The 12,031-nt window shown below is 34.6% G+C and overlaps 1 protein-coding gene and 1 long non-coding RNA gene across 2 annotated transcripts in view; one reads left to right on the top strand and one right to left on the bottom strand.

Annotated features, from left to right (window-relative positions):
- Positions 1–5,061: 5,061 nt before the first annotated feature.
- Positions 5,062–8,655, bottom strand: LOC113228674. Its single transcript, XR_003310325.1, has 3 exons — positions 8,573–8,655; positions 5,263–5,443; positions 5,062–5,181 (listed from the first exon to the last, which is right to left on the bottom strand). It is a non-coding gene; the product is annotated as an uncharacterized LOC113228674 (long non-coding RNA).
- Positions 8,656–9,661: 1,006 nt separating this feature from the next.
- LOC113228624 overlaps positions 9,662–12,031 on the top strand; it is a 22,576-nt gene continuing 20,206 nt past the window's right edge. Inside the window, exons 1-4 of the mRNA XM_026461976.1 lie at positions 9,662–9,675; positions 9,808–9,928; positions 11,188–11,317; positions 11,595–11,909. Coding sequence (XP_026317761.1) covers positions 9,662–9,675; positions 9,808–9,928; positions 11,188–11,317; positions 11,595–11,909 — 580 coding nt within the window. The remainder of the gene's footprint in view (positions 9,676–9,807; positions 9,929–11,187; positions 11,318–11,594; positions 11,910–12,031) is intronic.

The following is a 12,031-nucleotide window of genomic DNA, read 5'->3' as shown; positions in this document are numbered from 1 at the left end:
ACCACTGTATGTAACAGATTGATTACTAGCGGTAGTTAGTACTGCACTTTTTTATTATTATTAAAAAATAAGTGCGCATTTGACTTAAATCTCACCTGATGGAAAGTGACGATGAAATCGACGTTGGAGCGTCCACACCTAATGCCTACTCACTCTCGGCTTAAAAAGGTCCAAGTTATAACGTTCAAGGTACAAGTCTACAGGCAGGGAATTCCACTCCATAACCGTTCGCCATGGAAATGTGGAAGCGAGTCGTGCGAATTCTTGAAATATCCACAACATAGGGGTGGAACCCCAGCGTATGCCTAATCCCCCGATGATGGGAAGGGTATACTGCTAAGAAGAAAACTAAGTATTTTTAATATACTACATGTCGCCCAATCGGCTCTATAACAAGGGCATTTCAAAATACTATACTTACAGGCTAAAAGATCAGACTAAAAGGTCAGATCCTATTTCAACTGGTAAATATACTAATCTTAGAATAATAACGCACAGAATGATAGTTTCATATCAGCTGAACTGTCACAAGTGAGGCAAAAATCAAATTTATGTAGGCGCAAGCAACTTGTATTTACGCTCCTTGACACTCACACAGATATACAAATAATGATGCCATGGAATAACATTTCCCTTAAAAGTGGGGAAATTGTCTCTTGCTTAACTCATCATTCAGTTAATAAATACCAGTCAATTTTTATTTAATTCATATGTGAACAAAAACCTAATAGCGAGTTTAAGTGCGACTATCGATTTTCATTTTAGTCGAAGTGCGACTATCGAAATTAGTTCATGAAAATTTGGATATATAAATTGCCTGATATTAGCCGTGGATAAACACATGAAAACGAATGATAATAATAAAGAACCTGAGTCTGAAAGTTATTTATACACGACTTTGGAGAACTGATGATGACTTTTTTAGTCAGTGTTAGTTCCCTGAAATAAGTTTAGTTAAGAACTTTGAGTCTGGGCAAGACAATTTTTTTTAAATGAGTCCTATATGAAAGAATAATGAAATTCACATGAAACTAATGAAAGCAAATACTAAATATACTCCGTAAAAATAGCTATCGTAAATTCCCTAAAATGTTGTCGCGGCGGTGTACATTTGTAGAAATTCTTCAACCGCCGCGACATTGCCTATTCTCAAAAATCGCTGGTGGAAGAAATTAAAGGTCCTAAGAACCTAAGGAAATGAAAGTGGGAAAACTTTATTAATTTTTATATATAATAGGGGTTAAAGTATGAAATTGCCGATTTGTACTGAAAATCTAAATTGTTTATTTTTTAAATTTTTAACAAATTTATTTAATCAAAATAGTTGCCATTATTATCTATACATTGCTGCCATCTAATGGGAAGGTTATTGATGCCTTTGCGATAGAACTCCGACGATCTAGACTGCACAAACTGTGTGAAAGCATTTTGTACTGCCTCCTGGGAAGAAAACTTCTTGTCACGTAGATAATTGTCCAAATCACGAAAAATATGGTAGTCCGTTGGAGCAAGGTCTGGTGAATACGGAGGATGACGAATGGTTTCTAACTGCAGTTCCTGAAGGGTCAAAATGGTTTCTCGTGCTGTGTGAGGTCTCGCGTTGTCGTGGAACAATAATGGTGAAGATCGATTCATGAGTCGGGGCTGTTTTACTGCTAGTTTTGTCAACATGGTTCGGAGTTCGGCACAATAGACATCTGCCGTTATTGCTTGACCAGATCGGAGAAAACTATAGTGAATAACACCATGCTGACACCACCAAATAGTTACCATTACCTTTTTATTGGTAAGTTTTGCTTTAGGACACTGTTGTGGCATTTGACCTGGGGTCAGCCATTGCATTTTTCTTTTCCGGTTATCATAAAGAATCCACTTTTCATCACATGTTACAATTCGATCCAATATTCCTTCATTTCTGTACCGGTTCAACAAGGCAAAACAAATTTCAACACGCGTTTCTTTCTGCAGATCAGTCAAATCATGAGGCACCCATTTTTCGTATTTTTTTATTTTATTGATTTGACGCAAGTGAGTCAATATTGTGGGTAAGGTAACGTTAAACCATGCCGCTAATTCCTGGGTAGTTTGACTAGGATCGGCTTCCACTATCTCTCTTAATTCATCGTTATTCACCTGTGTCGTCGGCGGTCTTCCTCGTGCCTCGTTCTTTAAGTCGAAATTTCCATCACGAAAGCGTTTAAACCAAAATCGCACGGTGCGTTCATTAGTAGACCCCTCTCCAAACGCAGCATTGATATTGCGGGCTGTTTCTGCCGCGTTAGTTCCGCGTCGGAACTCGTATTCAAAAATCACTCGAATTTTCGCAGTATCCATCTTTCTTGTCTAAATTGAATAACAAAAACAATTGAAAGTCGATATTCAAATGTTTCAAATTAAAAAAAAAAATCACAGAAACCATTTGAAAAAAGTTTCATTCGAAAACCTCAAACCATGAAGATTCTATGAAAATTCAAAGAACCTATTGCAATAAAACGGCAATTTCATACTTTAACCCCTAATATTAAAATAATATGTATAAATATGTATGTAATAATATGTATAATAATAAATATGTCAATAACTATATCACTTAAATGTCTTAATAACCTTGCAGCTGTAACTGTTTTCTAAACAATTGTCGTTTCGATGCCACAATTTGAGAAATATTATCTTTTTTGGATTCGTAGAAAAATCTAATACTTAAGTATCGCTCAACAATAAGCCTTGTCAAATTTGTGTCGTGATACTGTGAATTTATGTGCTCTTCCACTGTAGGAAATAGAGGCCTGCCAATGAGTTTGGTCATTACCCGAACGGTTAATTCTTTCTCTGAGTTGCCACCCGGATTCTGTTTGATATAATTTCGCATACAAGTTTCAGCAACACTGCATATAGAATAAACTTCCTTTGATACATAAATTAATCCACCTTGATCCCTTAAACATACCAATTTATGAAACCATAGTTTGTCTTTTGCCAACATATTGTTAACACAAAATACACATTTTACGCGGCTAGTTACATGCTTCACTACGTTCCCAGCTATATAGCCAACAATATTATTTTTATAATAAGGATCATCATTACACGACGAAATTTCAAAGTCGACAACATCTTCAATTGGTGTTTTACATAACTGTTTAATTTCTTCACCTGCATCATCAAATCTCTCTGAAAACGTTGTAGTGTTAATGCAGGTCAAAGCAGATGAACAAGTCAAAATGGCAACATTTTCTAGTGGCACGCAATTTCCAGTTTCACTAACTTGCAATTCCATGCGGCAAAGTAATTTTCTATAACTACCCTTAAATTGTGGTGCGTTTGGATTATCATTGTGTCCACCATGCATCCTTATCGACCCAAAAAGTAGCTCGATATGGTCTTGGCTGAATCTGTAAGTGGCAATGTAATCGAGTTCGTTTGTGCCTTCCACTAAGGTATTAAATAAATGCTTAAGGCTCTCTATACAAACAAGCAATCCCTTAAACCCAGAGGAGCACTTCACAATAAGGGTAGATTGAAAGCTCTTGATTTTAAGTTTTATATAATTTTGGTTTTCCTTATATTTCCGCTTCCTCGTAGTTTTAATCTGGAGGTTAAGTATGTACATTTTAACTTTATCTAAATAATTAAATATTTCATTCTTATTAGTATTGGACAGGGGATGACAAAAACCGTGTTGTGTTAGCTTTCTGGAATTAAAAATGTCGAATAAGTTGTTGAAAATCATAATAAACTTTTCAGTCCCTTCACTATCCTTAAATTCGTTCAATTTTAATACTTCTCGACAAAACTTCAATGCAACTGCCACACTCCTACTCAATAGCTGAGAAGCTAATTTTACTTTCGTGATAGAGTTCCTAAACTCGAGGTGTTTTCGAGTTAGTTTGTTGGCAAGGTGCAATCCTTCTTTTTCTTGCATGTCGTTGAGTTTTGTCAAGAACCCCCAGTCCTCTTTATTTCCGTCCTGATCTAAAAATTCTTTTTTGTCTTCGAAATGATTTCTAACCAGTTTTATCATGTGACTGGAATCCAAAAATACCGCCACGTCGTAGTCTGCTGCTGGATGCTTGAATGTAGTTTTCATATTCTCCGGGTTTCTTATTCCACAACCTAATAGTTCCATAGCTGAAATATTGGTTGCGTGAGCGTCAAATGTTAGAGAAACCACTTTTACGCCTGCCTCTTCGCATTTTGTAAGGCATATTTTTATCAGGTTAGCTTTTTGACCTCCCGATAGACCATGAACCAAAAAATATCCTAAGGGGATTTTCCAGTGTTCATTCAAGCATACAAGAATGAAAGTGTAAGCTTCTGTTGCCTTCGTGGTACAGTCGGATGTGCCTGTTCCCAAGTCCACTCTTCCATGCCCTCCTTTCAAATTTTGCGGCCTAATTCCCATTTCATCGGCCACTAAAGCACATACTAATTTTTTGTCTGTGTACTGCACTTTAGATTTTAAAAGTTTAAAGGCTTCGTCGGTTAATCCAGGGGAACCATTTATGGTTCTATACCAGCTGTATATAGTTTTGGGGTGTGGAACACAGGTATTGAATGATTTTCGAACATAGGCATACGCTCGGGGCGAGTAAAAATTCAATGTTAGGCAAAACTTTCTAAATTGTGGTGTAATATACACCACAATTTGGCATAGGCAGTTTTTTATTTTTTGAAATTTTTAAGGCCATACTATTATATAATTGTGCAGCAAAAATATTTTCTGATAAAATGTTTGAGATATCCTTATTAATGAATCTTTCTTTTCTTAGCTGGACTAAAATATTTTGTAGTGTGTGGTTTTTTTTTCTTCAAACGGCGATTTTTTTGCAAAAGGGTTTTAATTTTCCTGCTTTGTGTCTTCAGACGTATGATCTTTTTTTTTTTAATTTCTCCGGAGGGAAGCCTTTCTTGGTGTGTCGAATATAGAATCTAATCCATCTGAAGAGAATGGAGTATTGATAATATCACGAGAGATACCCCGAAAAATATAATGTAACTATAATAAACCAATACTCATAGGTCACAGATTGATCTAGTACAACTTAAATTATAATATGAGTGTAACACTTTTTCATCGTTCGTGCATCGTTGAAAACTAACCGGTTGCGGTAGTTGAAGATCGTGGTGATCGCGTATCTCATCGCTATAAACTTCGTCTTCCAAATAAAAAATGGGCAGAACCTAGAATATAGATAGAATTATTAGAAAGTCAGCAATTTAAAAAAGCATTTTAGCAATTTATGATGAAAATATTTTTTAAACCTTATTTGGAACAGCGCCTCGAGTTAATTTGCACAAGCCACCTTTAGTACTATACTTTTCTTTGTCGTCGAAGTGAATAGAACATATTTTGGTACTTTTACCAGGCTTCCAACACTTGGCATTACGGTTGAGTCTAATTTTTTCGATCCAACGAGCAGCAATAATTGGATGAGTAGGAAACCTAAAACCGAAAATGCCGTAAGCAGACATTAAAGAAAATAACTGTTAAAATAGATTAAAAAATCGCTTAAGAATGCTCCCCTTTTAAAAAATTAAATATTTCAATAAAAAATATAATTTCGCTTGAATTACAAAAAGAAAGATATATAATAAGCTATCAAAGTTGTACTGGTGGTGCCAACACTATAGTAGAAACAAATATATACTGTAAATTTGTTCCAATATGTGCTCCTATTCAAATAAAATTAAAAGAAATAATTATTCAATAAAGCATGAACGCAGAGCCGTTAAAAGTATTATAAAATAATTAAGTGTCCCAATCACTTTCATCACAAGTTAACGAAAACATTTAATGTTTATTCAAGTAAATATTATTGTTCAAGATGCGCAAATAAATCGAAATTACAGGCGCCACTAAAATTTACGTAATATAATTATTTTGAAACAGAACAGCAAAATGGGGAGAAAAAATTCGTTACTTTGCAACACTTTCGTATCTTGTTGCCGCGAAATTATTTTTCTGTTTTAGTGAATATTTACATAAAAATATGAGTTGAAACGCATACTTGTGGAATGCGATGTTAGTGTCTATTTTATGTTTGTCTGTTGTATTTTTACACCCATTTACCGCACATTTCGTCATTTTTAGCAAAAAATTTTGGAGCTGTTCGCGGTGCAATATGACCTTGAGCACTAACAGCCCGTGCGCTCCTGGGAGCGCGTTTGGAAGCCTCTAACTTGCCTCACTGAGCGTGTGCGGGCTAGGTTTCTATGCGTTATTATTCTAAGGTACTGATGATAAAAACAATTTTACCAAAAAATACGTACTTTTGAAACAACTAGCCATAAAAAAATTAAAAGGAACAGTATCACAATCAACTGCATTTATTTTTGAGCTTTGAGTAATTGATAATAAAAACGTAATTATAAAAAGATCTCAACTTATATCATTAGGTGAATGTAAACCAAAAATTAAAAAATAAGAAATGCGCACTTTTACACAACCCTGCGGGTAAGATGGCGCAGCAAAGTTTATAAGATGACGCACCTTATACATTGTCATTTACACATCAATTATTGAAAACACATGACACATTTAAATAGAACCTTTCCTGACAAACAGAGCATTCAGTCTAGACTTCTCCGATAGTTTCCTTGTATATTTCTTAACACCCAGCACATGTCCAAACCGTCTTTGTTTTACTTTTCTTTGGTGCTTTGAAAGATTTTTTTTAGGTATTTTGAGTGTTGGTTACATTTTTTGCAATAGCCTTCTCAACGTGGATTCTGGCATTCCTTTAGATTTTGTCACAGATATTTTACTATTTTTTGGTCGAAGATCTTACGCGCTTCTGCTATAACAGTAGGAGTCCATGATTGACTATCACTCTTCTTTTCGCGCCTTTACATTCTGCAATTAAATAAAATAAAATCTCTAAAAACAAGTCCAGATTCCAAACATTCAAATAAGGTTTTGTAAGTTGGCGCGTGCCGTTTTGTACACCCACCCAGTGCGCCAACTTACAGATTTTGCCTTAGTAAAGAAATTAATATACTAACACCATCTCTTATCAAAAGTCGGAAGTTCTTCTTTTTTAAGCCAATGTGAAAGACTTGATCAATAATCAAGTCGAAACACTGAATATCTGGAAATATTTTGAATGACAATAATTTGAAATTACAATAAAATTAGATCAAAAGTAGTTAAAATCTTTGAACTTACCTGCAATCAGCGTTTTGTATCCAAATTGAATATTTTTTTGCGAACACTTATTGACATAAAAACTATACTGTATAAATATAACAAAACTACGACTGACATTAGACGCGAACCTCATTCCAGAATCAGTCAATCACTAATGCGCCAACTTATCGCCCGCGCCACTTACACCAACCTACCCTATTACTATGTCAATAAAGTGGGCGATTTGCTGAGGTGTCCAAATAAAAATAGATTACTCTTACAATGCATAAGCAACAGCATACTAAAACTGTGCAGCTGTCTGTACACGATCAGAAACACATTTTCTTCCCAAAGGCACCACCCCTGCAGCCTCTGTCTCTCTCCCACTAATTGGTTGCCCGGGCCACGGAATCCAATTAGTACCGCGCGAGAGCGGGTGCCCTGAATTTATTATGTGGCTCTTGTTCAGTTTACCCTTTTTAATTGAAACGTAGTGCGTAACTCGCAGGCGCGCGATTAATGAGTATGGCTGCTTTGGGACCTTTTCACCATTACCTGAAAACTACATGGTACCTAAGATGTAAAAGGAGTTTAATTAAGGTAACCTCGTTATTCCTACTTTTCTCCTCACAAAATTATAATATCTCTAAGAACCATGTTGTAAACCTACAGTACTTATAGCTCCTAATGTTAGGACGTCGTCGTTAGTGAAAATTATAAAAAAAAAGTTTTCGAAAGTTTTTCAGAGTAAAGTTTAATAAGTGTTGACATCTATCAATGACTAGCATAACTAAACATAAAAGGTCATCTCTTGTAGAGTAGCTATAACTATGAGGTACGACACAATGATATGTTAACTAGTAGTAAAAGTTGTCAATAGGTGGCAGCACTAGAAACCAAACAGTCGTTTAAAATTTTATAATAGTTCCTTATTTCAGAAATAAGGAATAATGGAATGAAATTTGTTTAAGTTTATTAAAATTAGAACCCATTTTTTGTTTCTGACGCTTCGCAGTTTGCGTTTAGGCCACTGCCAAATGGGGACATTTATTTACGAAAAGTCTAGTATGGTGCGACCGTAGTATAACTTTGTAGTTGTGGCAGCAATATAATACTTATCTATAATGTGCATTTCAATATAGAATATCGAATTTAATTTAGTCAAAGTTATGTAAACCTACACAAGCTGTTGGATAAACAAAAAGAAATATACACGTGGCAAACAGATTTTGTACTAAAGTTCATGTGCGCAACGAACGTTGACATGTAAACCAAGATTATTTCTGATGCTAAAATAATAACTAACGTAAATAATAAGTTCTAATAAGTGTTAATAATAAGTTCTAATAAGTGTTAATAATAAGTTCTAATAAGTGTTAATAATAAGTTCTAATAAGTGTTAATAATAAGTTATAATAACTCTGCTAGCTTGTCCAAACCACTTACTTGCAAATTGTACAGTTTGCAAATCCGTTTTCCCTTCACATTTGCTAAATTATGATGCACGATCATATAGACGGGCCACAAATTAATTTTTCCTTTCATCCTTAAAAAAACTATTAAATTGCATTATTTATAGGGAATACGTGTATTCGAAATGTTAAAAATTAAAAAATTCAACCACTTTTTGTTTCATTTCATTCATTCTTTCCATTCATTAGTATTGTTTTGCAGTGTTGCCAGATTGGGCAATTTTTCGCCATTTAGGCTACTTAGAGGGGTCGCGCGGCCACTAAAAAAAGTGTTTGAAATAGGAAAAGGCGATTTTAGGCTACTTAATAAAATGTCTGGGGAATTACAAATTTTATTGGGTATTTTGTGGGGAATAGAATTGTAAAATAACACTTTGAGTATTTCTACGAGTGGTGAATTGGGAAAATAAGAGAGTTCATATTCCTCAATGTCCAGCAGCAAGCAGAATTGTAGGAACAACAATCCTTGATTTTTAGGGATTTTATAGCTTGGGCGAATATCGGCTACTTAACACACATAAATTGGCGAATTAACTTCGCAAAGTCTGACGACATTGTTGCTTTGCTTGCTACTCTGGATTCGCTCTGGGCCTTTTGGAGGGAAAAGTGTCGTTTTTATTTTGACTTTCAATTATTTTGTGAAATCTAGTTTAAAGTGGAATAGGATAGTGCTATTGTGCCTTAATCGAAGATTAAAACGCGAAATTATACGAATCTCGAACTAAAATACCCGTATCGGTCCGTTCTGAGGAATCCCGAGTCAATCCAAGCACGCCGCCTCAAATTGCCTATCCTCTTTGTGGTGGCCATATTTATAGAAATATAATTAAACGTTTATGTTTTCGGCTGAAGGACTTTGTTTTCATGGCCAGCAATTAATTAAAAAAAAAATCTTGCTACTCTGCTACTCACTCACCAAAGAGTAAAGTAAGTTTTGCCACTCACCACTCACTCATTTGAACTTGTTGGTTCGGGTTTGATTTGATTTGTTTTCATCTGAAAAGTTATTATATTATCAAAGTACGTTTCTAGAGTGCTGGAAATACTAAAAAATATCTGTTGAATGAAATACGATGTGTAAACATCAATTGTTTTGAAAAATTCTGGAAGTTATACTTTGGGGAAAATGTAAGACACTTTCAAAGTTTTTATGCATATTTTGCAATTTTTGATGATAATTTTGTTGAGTAGATAAAATTTTTGCTTCAGGAGCTTTATAGACCTTGCCACATTGGCGTTACACCGGCGAAACGAAATGGAAGCCAGAATCAATATTTTCGTAACAAAATGCGATCAAGCCGTCAAGGATATCGTGAAACTAAAAATGCAGGTATTGTCAAGTTATTATCCTTTTTGAAGTATTAATTATATTATAACTCGGTAACGAGCTTCGTAATTAAAAATATGTATAATCGATAATAATTGTGAGATAGGAGGTTGTGACCAAGTAGCATCTTGAACAAATAAGAAATTACCAACTTTTTTGTGCATACCCTCAAACATATTCACCAATAAAATAACTTTCATATGAATGATAATTAATAGTTAATTTGAACCATAAAATTCTCTTCTGGAAACTGTACACAACATATAAAAGTTCATTTTGCACTTGCACAGTTTGTCCCAACCCCAATGTAAAGATAAGAGTGCAATGTTAAAGATAAACATTCAGAAAACTATGCCAACATACCTTCTATAGGTACAAAAGTAACACTGTAATTAGAAACCTGAATCCTGTTTACTTGTGCTTTGGAACAAAAAATTATTTAATCTGATAAATTTCAATTCTAATTTTGTCCAGTCTCATGGAAAGGACATTGTGATCAGATGCAACCTTTAAAACATATTTTTAAAGCAGATTTAGTGGTTGTTCAGTATCTTACAAAAACAACCATTTGGCATTAAAGAGCAGCACAGGTCGAAACTTAATTTATTGGTTTTTGTTCTGATGCTCCTCAATTATACCAAGTCATTTCTTCTCCCTTGTGTGCTGCCGATCTTCATTTCTGTAATAACTATGGGTTAGATTAACTCTTAATTTGTGGAAGTTGCGTATCCGAGACGGACCTATTTCCAGTTCTTATGGATGGCTAATTAGCTTCCGCAAGTTAAGAGTTAAGTTTCTCAGGAAATTGCGGCATTTTTTTGCGGGTGGATATTTCAAAAGAGTTTCTTGACGAGACTATTTATTCGTTTCTCATTTTTTCTTCTCCATATCTCTATTCTTTTCTCTTCTCATTTTATCTTCAAATTGTTAGTGGTAATTGTCTTATATAGAAAAAAAAACTGGGAATTTTGTATAAAACTCAAGTCATGTTTGTAAATTACACAGAAATTTTAATGTTAAGGCGTTTTGCCTTGTTAAATTTTTTAATGACAGATTCTTTTGGCATCATTTCGTTTCATCCTCATTTGCTGTCAACAGAAAAAGAGAAAGCAATTTAGTTCTATCACTCCACTACCAGCTCTGGCAACCAAGTGACAATGCAATATTCTCATAGTGTCATTTGTAATGGGACAAATTCAGGTTTAGTGTCATACTGTAATGCTATTTAATGATTTGTTATATACATAGATCATATTTTTCAGGCTCAAAACTTTGTGCATCAATTAAATTGTGAGCCATCAGAACTGAAGGATAGGTTCCTGAAGTGCATGAAGACTTTAGATGAATACACATATCTTATCACTGACTTTAACTTATCTGTCGGCAAACTGGGTACGAAAATATAAATACAACATATTTTTATAATTTTTAATTACCATAAGTCTACTAACACTCTTTTAAAGGCTTATTACAGAGTCACTATCAAATATACTAATTTTATAATTAACAGTTCAATTAAGACAATAATGTTTCATCAAATTTGCTTTGATGAACAAAATGCTTTAGTAGAGATAGTAATATTCCACCTATGTACAGAAATTATTTTCACGTTTATCATTTAGTATTTAGATACTTCATTTTTAGTTTTATAAATTTAAAATTTTTGCAGACGAGACATTCAGCATTGATTACCCAGTCCATGACTCATCTATTAGCCAGACTGCCTTAACACCATCACCCACATTCAATATAATTGACATGCTGAGTGAACCGACTCCTTCAACTTCCATGACATGCCCCAACATGTGTCCATTGGACAAACCCAAGAGAACCAAAGTACCTAAGGAAGAACAAAGCCTGATAGTATTCTCCAGTGCTTCATGTTCTTCAGAAAGTGTTCCAGCTAAAAATGAGACCACTGGGAAGAAAGAAAAAGAAACACAATGCGAATTTGCAGATGGTGTTAAGAAAATTAATTTGAATGGTGAGTTGAATATTGTAGCAGGAACGCGAGATATTATTGTTCAACCAAGTACCACCACCCACATGCAGCCCTCGCAGTTACCGCAAGTACAAACCTTGTCAAAGGCAAGCCGTTAGGAAAGG

The sequence above is a fragment of the Hyposmocoma kahamanoa genome, unplaced genomic scaffold, assembly GCF_003589595.1.
Source record: "Hyposmocoma kahamanoa isolate Upper Pololo Valley unplaced genomic scaffold, ASM358959v1 232, whole genome shotgun sequence".
Taxonomy (NCBI): domain Eukaryota; kingdom Metazoa; phylum Arthropoda; class Insecta; order Lepidoptera; family Cosmopterigidae; genus Hyposmocoma; species Hyposmocoma kahamanoa.
Note: the sequence above shows the minus strand (reverse complement) of the source record. Positions and strands in the feature narration are given on the sequence as shown.